Source organism: Fusarium musae, chromosome 1 (genome assembly GCF_019915245.1).
Source record: "Fusarium musae strain F31 chromosome 1, whole genome shotgun sequence".
NCBI classification, from domain to species: domain Eukaryota; kingdom Fungi; phylum Ascomycota; class Sordariomycetes; order Hypocreales; family Nectriaceae; genus Fusarium; species Fusarium musae.
Window position 1 is genome coordinate 5,410,275 of NC_058387.1, and position 14,500 is coordinate 5,424,774.

Below are 14,500 nucleotides of genomic sequence, written 5' to 3' on the forward strand. Positions count from 1 at the left end.
ATCCCCAGCCTCGACCTGACGAGGAAGACGAGATATATCAAGTTTTCGATCCCTGCTAGTAGCTTCAGCTACCCATTTCTGGATTTTCTGATGTGACTATGCTCGGCGCAAAGTGTGTTCTGGGGAGATATCAACGCCCAAGCTTACCTCAACAAGAACAACGATCACATTCGAGGCTGGGAAACATGACGAGCATGGGGAAGCTTCCAGGGCATAAACAGCTCTTGGATGGATTTAGATAGCTCCAGGGACTTGTGATCCCTGCACCGCCGCGGCATCTTGGGCTTCAAGGTAGAGAGCAGAACAGGGTAGTTCCCGGCTCTGCTATCGTCCGTATTGACCCGGGAAAAGCCTTGAATTCTCATTTCTCTTTCCTCCTCAGCCATCCCAACTTTTTCTCTTGGTCCCTGCAGACTGCAGAAAAAATCTTTTTTTGCTTTCTCTCAGCTAAACAACACCAATTCTGCAGGGCATTGTCTTAAGCCGGCAGCTCGCATGAGCCCTAGACTAGGCTCAGCGCCCCGCTACAACTCCATTTACGCGGGCCTTCCACTGAATTGCTAGCGCCTGAGCAGCCCAAAGATCAGAGCTTCACTGCTAAGTTCGCTTCAGCCTCTCATCTTTTACCCGCCTCCCGCTCCAACGTACAGTAACGCACGATTCAACGCCTGACATCCATCTTTTCCGTCTCCTTTTTCGCCTCTAACGCGCTTGTCCAATCACACCGCCCCGAGGATCAACTGTCAGCCTCAGATGTCGACGCCATACTGGGGTCAGTTACCTGGGCCCAAGGTCGCTACGGGCCATACCCGTCGCAGGTCTGAGTCGGACGACTATGCCTATAATGCTGACCGTAGATCTTCGCTCGACGCTGCCCCAGTTCGCAGATCGAATCGTGGTTCTTTACAAACTCAGGTCACCGAGGCTCCTACTGAATCTACCTTTAGTCCCTATGATTCTCCAACCACTTCTAATTTTGCTCCGCAAGGTCTAGCTCCAAGACCACCTTCTTACAGACGAGACGTACCTGCTGCTGGGGCTTCTAGACCACCCCAACAGAGCCGATTGCAAGAAGAGTACGACGACGACGAGCCATTGTCACCTCCTCCGCCCGCTCCAGAAGTTCCTCGCGGTCCTCCTGTGAGCTATCGCCATCCATACGGTAACGGTGGTCTTCCTTACACCTACACCGCCTCAGACACAGCCGCACCTCACGATCCTAACCCACAAGTCGGCGATATGGAAGACGATCAATACCAAAGGTCCTCTGAGAGGACAGGAGGTCAGAGACCCGACCAAGGCCAAGAAGATTTCTCAAGACGAGGCTCAGGCGCCAGCGCATTCGATCCATTGTCGAGGAGACAAACAACAGGCGGGTCCTCAGACCGTCGCAAAGCGTTCGCAAACGACCGATCACCCCTCCAAAGGCTTGAGCTGACGCTCGACAGCATGACCAAGGAGGAAAAACGCGCCCGAGTTGAAGCCGCTGAACGACGCGCAAGAGAACGACAGGCACTGAAAGCTGGAAAGCAGCCTGCAGGCCAGCAAGTGCGGTCTCATGAGCGGAAACCCTCCATCACCCATGGTGAGAGACGTCCCTCGGGCAGTACAGCTTTCTTTTCAGGTGCGCAACCTTCGGCGCAAAGAGATGTGCCCCGAGACGTTTCCCGGGACGTATCACGAGAATACCCCAGAGATACCCAGAGAGACGCACCTCGCGACGTTCCACGAGACGCCTACAGAGATATCCCACAGAACACGCAAAACGATGCGCCAACAGATGTTTACCAAGAACTTCCCCCGCAAGTTACGGTGAAGAGAGGAGGCTCACATCGTCGCCGCGTGTCAGTGGCGCATCCCCAAGAAGCAGAGAAGTACTACGCCTCAGGCGCAATGATGGAACCAGACGACATGGAGCCTATGCCTCGGCGCATGGATCCTCAATCCGCCATTCCCAGGCATGTCGAGCCATCTTCTGGCATCCCTCAGCGCAACTTGAGCTTCCGTGAGAGAGCGGCTCGAGATAATGTACAGCTTCCTGAACAGACCACGACGAGAGAGCCAGCTCAGCCAGTTCCCCAGAGTGGGGGATTCTCCTTGACGAGAAGTGGCAGCAACAAGCTTAAGAAGCCTCCGCCAGTCGACTACCAGTATGCTCCTCGCCGTGTGGTATCAGAGAGGCGCCCTGCACCTATGGCTTCGGCGATGAAACCCCAGCAACAACAGTTTGATGATGATGACTACTACTATGATGATCAAGATGACCTACTTCCTATTCGACAGAATACCCAACAGAACACCCAACAAAACACCCGGCAGATCACCCAAGAACTTAATGATCGCTTTACTCGCGAGAAAGAGCTACCCCCTGACCCTCCAGTAACAGCCGATGCACGAAGACCATCGGTCGACTTTGTTCCTGGGCGTCAACAAATACCCATGCCTGGTGATAACCAGGGTATCAGGAGGCGTGTCACTGAGCCGGTTCCTCGGGTTCAGTATGCTGATGAGGATGAATTCATTCCTCCTCCCCCTACCCGTGGTAAATCCATTGGCACTAGACTCCTTGGTAGGAAGGAAGCCGATGATGGATCTCATGCTCAGAACCAGGCCGCTGTTCGCAGAAAGGCTGAGAGAGCAGATAGCTTTTCTTCTGCTAGTTCTGACTCTCATCATATCTCGAACATGGTCTTCAAGCGCCCGGAGGACATGGTTCCTGGTGATGGCCTATATCAGCCACCTCAATGGCTTGACGAGTGGAAGAAGGGTACCGTTGGTAGCCTGTCTGGAAACTTCTTGGATCTCCAAGATGGCCAGTTCCCTGAGCCAGACACACACCAGGCTTGGTGGGAGCAAGATAAGAGCAAGGGCTACACGGCACGGCCACGAAAAGCTGAGGCCTTTGATGGTGAATACAATGAGCAGTGTAAGTTTGGTGTTCTTTTATCGTCGATCCGAAATCAGCTGACACAACCCTCCAGCCCCTACTCGGTTTAAGCCTGCACTCTTCATGAAGTGTGGCCCGCTGTTGAGATACTGCGGAATTAAGCGCGAGAAGGTCCCCAGCAGAGATAGAACTGGTGCTCTAGTCGAACGAGAGATGTGGCGCGGCAGCATCATGATCGTCACTCAAGATTCTGACTCTTCATATGATATTGCACCCACACTTCGCCTTTTCGTCCAAGGCCTTGAGTTGCTGCCCCCCCCTCCTCATCGTGTCAAGGGCGACTTGTCGCCCGAGTACGTTGATCCTATCGCGGGCCACCCCAAGGTGGGACGTAGAGGAGAAACCCTTTATGTGCGCCCTGTGGATCATATAGATGAGGCCAAGGATCTCTCGCGTGACGAGACTGATGCTGGACTGTTCGAGCAGACTCGCAGCGCTCCTCAACAATCAGGCCCTGACGGCCCAGCTGATCTGCCTGGATCCTTTGCCAGCCGTCGAAAGCGCGTTGGCATCGATGGCGAGAAGGTCCAGAAGTACAAGGATGTGAGAGGCTCCAGGCTTCACACTGAGCGTGGATGCACTTTCTGGCGCTTCAACATCGAAGTTGAGCTACGAGAGAAGCAGCAGCGCATTGCGTATCGCATCAACCGCGGACCGGCCACAGGCTTCTGGGTCCCTGCTCAAGGCGACACCATGAACATGATGTTCCACAGTTGTAACGGCTTCAGCATGAGCGTCAAGCCTGATGAGCTTAGTGGTCCTGATCCCATGTGGCGCGATGTGTTGAACAACCACCAAACACGACCTTTCCATCTCATGATTGGTGGTGGTGACCAGATCTACAATGACTGCGTGTCAGAAGAATGCAGCCTCTTTAAGGAGTGGCTTAGGATGCGCAATCCTGTCCACAAGCATACTGCTGCTCTCACTCCTGAGATGCAGGATGAGCTGGAGACCTTCTACCTAGAGAGGTACTGTATGTGGTTCTCTCAAGGTCTATTCGGCCTTGCAAATTCACAGATTCCCATGGTCAATATGTGGGATGATCACGACATCTTCGACGGATATGGATCATATCCTCATCATGACATGAAGTCGCCCGTCTTCAGTGGCCTTGGTGCAATTGCGTACAAGTACTATATGCTGTTCCAGCACCAGTCCATTGCCACTGAGACAGAGACCACCGAGTCAAGCTGGATTCTTGGCTCAGAGCCTGGTCCGTACATCGGCGATGTTGGCCGTAGTCTGTTCATGTCTGTGGGTTCAAGGGTCGGACTTCTTGCAGTCGACTGCCGTACTGAGAGGACAGAGCATGACGTTGTTTCTGACAAGACATGGGAGAAGATCATGAACCGACTCTACGCAGAGGTCCGCCGTGGACAGGTCGAGCATTTGTTAGTGCTCCTCGGTATTCCTATCGCGTACCCCAGATTGGTCTGGTTGGAGAATATGTGTGTAACTTCCTGAGTGATTTCCAAAGCCCCAACATACTAACGTGAATACAGCTTAACATCCAGACTGATGGATCCTGTCAAGGCACTCGGCAGGACCGGTGTCTTTGGCAAGGCTCTAAACAATATCGATGGTGGTGTTGAGGTCTTGGATGATCTCAACGACCACTGGACTGCCAAGAACCACAAACAGGAGCGAGCCGTTGTGGTTGAAGACTTACAGGATCTGGCCATTGACAAGTCTTTACGAGTCACTATCCTCAGCGGTGACGTCCATCTTGCGGCTGTTGGGCAGTTCTACTCCAACCCCAAGTTGGGACTCGCCAAACACAAGGACCCGCGATATATGCCCAACATCATCTCATCAGCCATTGCCAACACACCACCTCCTGATCTGATGGCTGATGTGCTGAACAAGAGGAACAAGGTGCACCACTTCGACAAGCAGACTGACGAGGACATGATTCCTCTATTCCAGCAAGGAGTTGATGGCAAGCCACGAAACAACAAGCATCTTCTTCCCCACCGAAATTGGTGTGCGATTCGCGAGTGGCAGCCTGGAACCACACCTCCACCAACCCCCCCTGGTTCTTCTGATGGTAGAAGCCCAAGCCCACCTCCTAAGCCTCAAGGCGGTGGCCTTCTCCGAAGGTTGTCACTTTCTAGAAGCAAGTCGACATCTTCAGACAATCGCCCTGATCTAAACAGAGACACTGTTCGTGGTCCTCGACCCCCTGTCACCAGAGGTGGAGGTGGCGGTCTATTCCGCAGTTTGTCGCGACGAAATTCGGCAGATGGAGGTCGGCCTCCTCCAGCCAAGCTTCAGCGATCTATGTCTGTTGACCAGGCTCCTGATGCCAAGAAGGCTGGATTCTTCAGCTTCATTCGACGACCTAGTCAGCGTCGTGCTGCAGATGATGGTGGCATCAACGGTACCTGGGGAGACGAAGATGATTATGATGATGAGGAGTACTGGGATGAGCCCCAGTCTCCTCGACGAGGAGGTGCTCATCCTTCGGGTATTCGAGGCGGAGCTGCCTACGACGAATACACTGAGGGCGACGACTCCTACTTTATGTCACAACCTCGTAGATCTCAAACTGTGGGATCGCGAGCCATGTCACACTCGCGTGAGGCTGTGGGCTACATCCCCCCTGCGCCTCGACCTGGAAACTTTTACAGGACACCCACAGGTCTTTCAACCAAGCAGAAGAAGCAGGCGGACAAGTATGCCGTTGATCTAGAGGGCGGACTCGATATCACCCTGAACGTCGAGATCAATCCCAAGGACCCCACGGGAATCACCAAGCCTTACAGACTGCTTGTGCCGAAGCTGTTCTATGACTACGACGCCGATAACGAGGCACAAAACGTGCCAGAACCGGAGTCGGGTGCAGCTCATGCTGCAGGTGCTGAGCCTGCGGAGCCGAGTGGGTTTAAGAGACTGCTCAGCTTCCGCAGCAAGAAGCCCAAGAACCGAGCTCCTCCCGAGGATGACGATTATAGTGAAGACGACGATGACGACATTGATGTTTACCGTGTGAGATAGGTCTGATAAGGACTATCTGTGTGTTTAATATTTCAGCATATGGTTTTGTATCTTGACATAGCCTCTTTCTTTATATGCCCTCGGCATTCGGACGGAGTTTTTTGGGATATGTGTTATTATGGGAAAATTGGCAGTGTAAATACAGCCATCTAAAAGGCGTGTGTATTTAGGTTCAAGCTATGAATGAAAAAGGAGCGTTGCTCTCTTTGATTTTCTCTTTATATTGTTGCCTGATGCTTCTTCCATGTGTTATTGTGGCAGGTTTTGATCCATCCATCGGCCGAGAGTCCGAGTTGAGCCTTTTGCCCCTGAGACAGTTCAAGGGACACTTGCAATCCATCAGCCGCTAGAACCCCTGAATAGCGGGGATCCGAGCGCTAAGCACGCCCCAACCAGGCCCCGGAATTTCCTGATGCAGGCCGGAAGAAAGAAGGTTGGCGAATCATGCCGACGCACGCATGAGGAAGGTCAAGCTACGTATTTGTCCTCATGAAGAGACCAACTTCAACACGCGATCCTTCTTGACTCTTGGAACTATTCACTCCTTTCAAAATTCGTACGACGTTGGACACGAAAAGACGGCGAATTGCTGCGACACGGCCTCGAAATTGGAAAGAGCACGAAAACGAGACGGTAAATTTAATTGTTTGACTGAAACATTGACATTCGCATCAAGGGGCCTCCTTGTTCCCTGAAGCGTCGATCAACAAAAGGCTACTCCGACGACAAATACCACACTGTGAACGAACCACGATACGACGACGATTTTTGCGTGGGAAGCCTAACTGCGAGGCTTGAGATCGTGGGAGCAAGGGCATGGCGCCATCATGTCGCGCCAATACCAGTATCACACCAATTCCAAGGTCCCGAGGAACATCCAGTCAATAGGCCATGTGTTAGTAGTCAACGTACGGCAGACGGCGCATCAGCTGAGGCTGTGGGCTCTTGGGCCGGGAAAGCGTCTAGCTGCGTCGATGGGCGAACGAATTGCGCGAAGATTACGGCGGAATCTTACCTCGAGACGTTTGTTGAGCTTTCCACATTTGGTGGTCTTGTTCTGGATGGTAGTGTTGCTGTATGGCGAGAGATGGGTGTTTAACAGCAAGGTTTCGAGCTGCGATTGGGATCATTGGGAGAAATGGGTATGTTTTGGATTCTCTCACTGCAGTGTGCGACTTGGAAGAGACATGACTGACGATATGCAGCCGAAAGATGCGAAACCTCACCACCTCGTCTTCGTCGCCGATCCCCAAATAATCGATCCTCATTCCTACCCAGGTCGCCCCTGGCCTATCAACCCTCTCACAGTCCTCATTACCGACAACTACCTACGACGCGGCTACCGAGCCATGCAGCGACGATTACACCCCGATAGCCTGTTCTTTCTCGGCGATCTTTTCGACGGCGGCCGCGAGTGGAAGACCCGTGAGGGCAAGTTCGTCGATCCTAAATGGGGGCGTGGGCGGTCAAAGGAGGAGAAGAAGTTGGTTCAGACGTGGCACGACAAGTACGGCGAGGACTTCTGGTTACACGAGTATGAGAGGTTTGGAGATATCTTCTTCGAGCACTTCAATGACGGTGGAGAAGCGCCTGGAGCTTGGCAGCGAGGACGGAAGCTGGTGACGAGTTTACCTGGGAACCACGACTTGGGTTTTGGTGCGCAGGTCCAAGTTTCTGTGCGAGATCGATTCAGCGCATTCTTTGGAGATGTGAATCGTGTTGATGTTGTTGGAAACCACACGATTGTGTCTGTTGACTCGGTCTCTTTGAGTGCGGATACTTCAGAGTGGAAGAACCAGCATGATTTGCAGCCTATCTATGGACCTGTGAATGAGTTTTTGGATGGCGTCAAGACATTGAAGAGAAAAGCGGTTGAGGAGGAGTTACGCCATTATTACGACCTCCAAGGAGGTTTGCGATATCCTCACCATGTTGAAGAGCTGGAGAGGTCCAAGCCAACATGGGGGAACAGCCCCGAAGCAGAAAAGGCCGACGGACCCGACTTTCCTACGATTCTTCTCACTCACGTCCCGCTATATCGAGCCCCTGGAACACCCTGCGGACCTCAGCGAGAACATTGGCCACCTGCCAAACCCCCAAAGGGGCAGAAAGAGCCAGTATTCCCTGATCACCGAAATGCCCTCAGCGTCGTTGGTGGATATCAATACCAGAACGTGCTCAACGAAGATGACTCAGTCAAGCTGGTTAAAAAGGTGGGCAACATCAAGCATGTATTCTCAGGCGACGATCACGACTACTGCGAGGTTGTGCACTCAGACGCGAAAGAGAATGTGCGGGAAATCACCGTCAAGAGTATGAGCATGGCCATGGGTGTTCCTACACCGGGTTTCCTCATGGCGAGTATGTACAACCCTGTTGATGCACAGGGCAAACCACTACCTGGAGCGCCAGAGCAGACGATCCAGACTCACTTGTGTCTTTTGCCGAACCAGATCCATACATACATGGAGTATATCGTCTTCATCGTCGCAACGCTTGTTCTTCTCGTCGTTCGCGCTGCGCTTGTACCTGCGCTCTCACTCGCCCCTTTCGCTCTCGAACCCGAGAAGTCATCGCCTTCAGCTGTCCTGCCTATGTATAAGGACAAGATGGACCCCCCTGAGGCATCGTCATACCGCAACACCACATCTTCAGGTACTTCAGCGCATCACCTACCCTCGCGCCTATCAGCCGCAGCACCTCGGAATGGGCGAAGCACATCCCCCTCTCAGACCTCTGGTCGATGGCAGGCTCGTCGTGGAGGACGGAGCGATAAGCGCTGGGGCTGGGGGTCTGCAGGCGGACCACGAATCCATCTCGACGATAATCTCTTCAGCTCAAGCGTTCAGGATCAACGTATCGGTGGTAAGAAGGCTCTCAGTGTTATCGGTCGGGAATTATGGACGACGACATGGCGTGTTGCTTGGATGACAGTCTCTTTTTTTGCATATCTTGCATGGAGAGGATGAATAAAGGCCCATCGGGAGGAGTATTGGTTTTGATCAGAATAGCCTCAAGCGTTCTGTATATAATAATTCACATTGGGCTGTGGCAACATATCGATGTTCTTGGAATAGCAGGCTTAGCTTAATAGCGGGCATAGCGCTCTCGCAGAGCCCTTTTATATGTATAAACAAGACGATAAAAGTAATAGGAATGAACAAATATATTTCATCATACAAAACGGTCAATTAAGGAAGCATGAACCGCTTTATCAATCCCAAACCCATCATAGGCATAACTCGTAACCACTCCATCCACTCATCTCCTCCTCGAAACACCGATCCTCTCCTCCCTGACCCTCCTGACATCATCATCCCTCTCCCTCTCCTGCAGCGCCTGATGGACGCCCTCCATATCAGCCTGACTCTGCTGAGCAGCCGCCACAGCAGCAGCTCTTCGCGCTTGTTGTGCCGCAACGAGGGCTTCACGGGCACGACGGTCCTCGTAGGAAGCGACGTCCTCTGAAGTGATGTGTAGAGTTGTTGCAGGTCGTCTGAGCATTGTGATTTCTTTGTGGTTGGTGTTGGAAGAGAATGTTTCTGGCTTAAAGAAGCTATTGATGAAAACAAAGGGCTTTTGTTGTTGTGATGACTTTGTGAGGGTAACGTGGAAATAAAAGGAGACGTCTTTATATGGATTCTTTTTCTGGAGATGGAAGTTAAAGGATGTGGAAGAAATAAAAAAGGATTAGGGAACGTCTTTTGCTGCCTTTATCCTAAGCTTTGAGTTGATGAGATGTTGTTGCAGGGGCCACATGAGACGAGAGATGGGTAAACACAGTGTGGGTTGGCTGTGAGTCTGCAAAATTGATTGGCTACAGCCACATGCACTCACTTATCCCACCGTGAACACTAACCTTTAACGATACACTCTCCACGCCGTATCATCAACGTCAATTCTTTTATGTCATCTATATAACGTGATACTTCGTATCAATATGTTGATCATCTATTACAAATGCTCTCAGCGCCTTCAATGCTTTGGTATATGGCAAACGTGTCAAAATGAAATCTCATGCATGGGATGGATACATCAGCATCCCAGCCAAACGAACCGCGAATAACAAAAGGAACGAACAAAAATCACCCTCACGGTGATACACTGAACCCAGATGCATACACATTTTCCGCTTCCCACTTCAGAAAATCAGAAAGGTCATGGTCTAGGTTATAACCCATCGGTACCGTATCCGGAATATCGGCTTCGCCAGCGCCCATATGAACCACGAGAGGCATCATTGGACTCGGTGGTAGGCTGTCTTCCGAGCTGTGTGACGAAGGGCGTTTCGGTCGTCCTTCGCCAACCCATCGTTTTAGCCCTGTGCTGTTATAGAACTTAGCTTTGTTGAGAGTCTGGCCGGGCGCCGGGGCGTTCCAGAACCCAGAGGGGAATTCTGCACCCACCGGGATCGGCAGGTCAACTTCTGTGTCGATGGTTGAAGGCGTCGACGAGAGAGTGCTGTGAGCCGAAGACCTCATTGACGGCGTGTGCTCTGACACAGAAACAGCCACGGGTTCTGGTTCTGGCTCAGGCACGTCTCCAGGTATCAGCACCCCGTATGTCTCAAAGCCAAACGTATCGAACCACGACGTGATTTCCTCCACCTGCTTTGTGTCCTCCTCGCTCGACATGTCTTGGAGGAAATCCCCGGCTCCTCCCAAAATCGCCATCTGGAACGCTGTCCAGTCTAATGTATCGTCCATGATCTTGGCTCCTTTGCCAACCTCGGCTTTGGCTAGGGTGATAGGTCCATGGCGGAAAGATGGGCTTGTGAGAGTATACGGCGTACTCTTGAGGTAAAAGAACTCATCGTTCTCTTCCATCCTCATATTGCTGGCTTCAGTGGCTGGTGGACTAGCCAGAGGCTCGATGCTTGCCTCGTCTTTCGCTGTCGCAGCCCCCATTACTTCGGGTATCGATGGTAGCTTTTGTGAAGCCTCTGCACCGAGACGTGCAGGATTCTTGGCCGGCAGTTGGGGTGAGGTCTCTGGCGATGCGTCACTTTTATCTTTGCTACTACCAACTGACTCATCATCCTCCTCTTCCCCTGAGGCCCGTTTCGAAACGTCTCGGGAAACAAGATCCAGATCAGGAGTCGGGTCTGCGGCAGGAGGCGTTACTACGACCGAAACTGCCGAATTCTCCACAGCCTGTCTTGCTCTAATTCGAGATGCTAATTCGTCAAGATGGAATGGCTCAATATCTGTCTCGGAGTTATCTGATGCTGCGCTGCGAACGGAGTCGATAGAATATCGTTCTCTAGTGGTAGCGCGCTCGTCGTCCAATTGTTGTGCAGCCTCTCGTTTCTTGCGCAGTGCTTCGATGCGATCCGGTGTTAACATCTCATCAGCTTCGATGCGTCTGAAACGCTGGCCTGTGAGAATGTCTGTCACGTTCTCCGACAAAGTCCATCTTGGCGTGCGGATCGCTGCTCTTGAAAGCGAAGTCCCTACAAGACTATGCTTCTTTCTCTGAGGTTTCTTTACCACCGAAGTCCTTCTGTCTGGTGATGATCTTTGAGATGAAGTTGAAGGCGAATCCTCCCTTCTCCATCTCGAATGTTTCTGAAAGCCCGTGGGCAGCGGCATGGATTTGGAATGTTTGTGAAAAGTTGGGATTCCTGGTGGTGAGGGTGGTGAAGGTAAAACAGATAACTGTGATGCACGTTGGGTTTCTCTAAGTGCAGATCCAAGAGCTTTGAATGCCTCATCAGTCTCACGAAACAGACGGTCAACGCTGTCTGATGACGAGCCAAGGCTTTGACCGTCGTACATGGGCTGGGCAGGCTGCCAGGTGGTTGGCCCGGCCTCGTAACCATCAGCGCCATGGTCCGACAAAGAAAGAATCGACGCCTCTGGTGAGGTTCTATCTAGGTGTGTGCTATTGTCGTTTACATGGACAGGGCCGAGAGGACCATTCCTAGACCGAGGGGGGCGCAGGTACCGCGATGATTGGGAGGAATGGGAGTGATGGTAGGAATGTGGGTGGGCTTGTCCGTGCTCACTTGGACAAAGAGGCCATCCGTTGGTGGGATCATTGCCTGTGAGAGCCTCAAGAGCAGCATTTCGCCCCTCACAACGTGAAGAGCTGACAGATGGTGCTCGTAAACGTGGAGTCGGTAGACGGGGAACCGCGTTCGCAACGCGGTGTACGTCAGGTATCCTTTGAATAGTAACAGGCGTTGCACCTTTCTTTGGAAGTGGAAGACGTGACTTGGCCTTGTTGGTCTTTCTTTGTGAAGACTTGGCGCAACAAGAACTCAGGTCCTCGCATGAATCAGTGAGATCTTCATGGCGATCGCGACCACGATCCCGATCTCTGATATTGGGTTGTGACCGTTGAGGAGTGATAAGTCGCCGTATCAAGCCAGGCATCTTGGCTTGCCCGACAAAGGCAGATGATGGAACGAAGAGAATTCAAATAAACGGCTTCACATAGTCCTGAAGTAAAGAGAAGAAGAAGAATGAAAGAAGTGCGTTGACAGGAGAGTTTGTCGAGCAAATGCTGGTAGTATATGCTCTAGATGAGTGGATGCGATCTCATTCAGTGTCGCCGGATTCGAGGCTACTTTAGATGGGTCTAGAGTTCAACGGACCCGAATGCGGAAATCAGATACGATTTTGGCCTGCAAACAATTCAATTGTCCAGATGTCTCAGGGTTTATCAGTAGATATATACCTCAGGACGCACACGGTGCGATGGACTCAGATAATGGACTCTAGGTGAACTCGTGTGATCCTTCCTCTGTCTGTAAGCCTATCCTCAATCATGGTGTTGTGGAGCAACAATGGCCCCCAGATGCATGCAAGCAAAGTCCTACCAATACAGACAATCTGTATATTCTCTACTGCCGTGCTAATTGGCTGACAGTTGATCGTGGCTGATGCTATTCAGGGCTGTTCGTTCAGGCCTGTGAGAAGCAGGAAACAAGATGTCTTGCTTCGAATGTCGAGGCCCAGTCATCGTATCCCGTTTGTGCAACAACTCCCAACCACCCACTAATCGTAGTGGTTCATTCGAGTTCCGGATATCGAATGACCGGACCCAAGGAAAGGGCCTGTACAACACATCAAAGCCGCTACCCGTCTGGATAAAGCGTCTTGACGTCGGAGACAAGTTGTGAGCCCACGACATCCTGTAACATCACAGTAGTGGGTATCAGGCGGAGCGGGATGATGCAGTAGTGGAAACGATCCTCCTGTCAGCCTGCGCATGCACTGTAACTCTTAGAACTCGGTAGGCTGCAGTGCTAGCCTGAAGAGAGAGCCCTGATGTCGGCGGTAACTCGAAATGCCTTAGGAGCTTGTATCTTGTCGAATGATTGTCTTGGCACTGGACGGCTGATCTACCGGGCCCTGATGCTGATCCTTAGGTGGAGAACGGGCGGGAAAGGAAAGTTTCCCGCGTGCACTGACGGGCGAACGAACGATTAGCGATGGGCCCCTATCGTTAGATCCGATGTTTATTGCGTCTTCATTCCAATTCCGAGCGGTGAATCACCGACGGCTGCCTGCATTGGGAGAGTCATGGCATCGTATCAGGATGATTTGACTGCGTCAAGACAGCGGTGAGGATTGATTGACAAGAGCTTGAGGTCACAATGAGAGAATAATAGACTGATAGACAGTCGAAGCGTGGCGCAGTTTGGAGTGATGTTGTATTTGGTGGGTTCTTCTTCCGCGGGAGGAATCGATCCTGCCCGTGATGGATGGATAATAACCTTGTTCGTTCCTGGCGCACCTGCCTTTCTCGGACACGGCAGTTAAATATCGCTTTCTGAGCCTCAATCATGCAGAACATTTCATGGGGGCCAATAAAAGAAGCTCAATGAAACAAGAAAATGCTCTAATTTTGGATCCTTCATGCACAAGCAATATATTTATGTTCCTGGCCTTCTCTTAACAATTTTCGGAGCTGCCCTGCTTTGGAAGCATTAGAAGGCCATAGCCCCCAACAACACCAAGGTCAATCCCTGGGACAGTGTCCGTTTATGTTCTTCAACAGGACTCAGCTGAGTTTAAATTAAATATCATCCATGTTTCGGTAAATTCGCTTCCGTCCTCTCAACCTCTTGGTTACAGCATACCCCCCAGGATGCTATTCCTCGCGGCTGGCACGAGCTCTCTGGGGAATCGGCCACCCGCTGATAGGAACACAGTGAAGTAATGTAGGTCAGTGAATCATACTCGTACTATTCCGAGCATATCAGACATTGTTGTAAGCATGTTTCTACCACATGAAACAGAACTGGGCCCAACTTCTTATCAGGGTTTCCATGCATATGTCAAGATTGTCACCGCCAGAAAATACAGGTCAAGATCCGATGTTGCTGGACCCCAATCTATTCTGATGAACTGGCCTAAAGGCTGGGCTATAACATCAGGAGCAATGTTGTCGAAAATATCATGATATTCTTGTATTGAGATGAAGCTAAATATAGACCAAAGCCGTGCAATTTCTTCAAACTCCTTTTATGTATTCCATACCCATAATTCATTTACAGCATAAGACCCCAAATAACCCATAGCAATAAGCCGACCTGCAGTACTC

General features: G+C 51.5%; 3 protein-coding genes across 3 annotated transcripts; 2 read left to right on the forward strand and 1 right to left on the reverse strand.

The window, feature by feature from the left end:
• Positions 1-753: 753 nt before the first annotated feature.
• J7337_001622 (uncharacterized protein) lies at positions 754-5,947 on the forward strand (the record flags this gene model as incomplete). The annotated part of the gene is made up of 3 exons (XM_044819360.1): positions 754-2,926; positions 2,982-4,398; positions 4,453-5,947. 3 exons carry the CDS (start codon positions 754-756, stop codon positions 5,945-5,947), a joined length of 5,085 nt encoding a protein of 1,694 aa, XP_044687062.1.
• A 1,187-nt stretch (positions 5,948-7,134) lies between these two features.
• J7337_001623 (uncharacterized protein) lies at positions 7,135-8,916 on the forward strand (the record flags this gene model as incomplete). Its single annotated transcript, XM_044819361.1, has 1 exon — positions 7,135-8,916. The coding sequence occupies one exon, from the start codon at positions 7,135-7,137 to the stop codon at positions 8,914-8,916; it is 1,782 nt and encodes a 593-aa protein (XP_044687063.1).
• A 292-nt stretch (positions 8,917-9,208) lies between these two features.
• On the reverse strand, positions 9,209-11,724 carry J7337_001624 (uncharacterized protein; the record flags this gene model as incomplete). Its single annotated transcript, XM_044819362.1, has 3 exons — positions 9,209-9,503; positions 10,070-11,324; positions 11,616-11,724. The coding sequence occupies 3 exons, from the start codon at positions 11,722-11,724 to the stop codon at positions 9,209-9,211; spliced, it is 1,659 nt and encodes a 552-aa protein (XP_044687064.1).
• Positions 11,725-14,500: the final 2,776 nt, after the last annotated feature.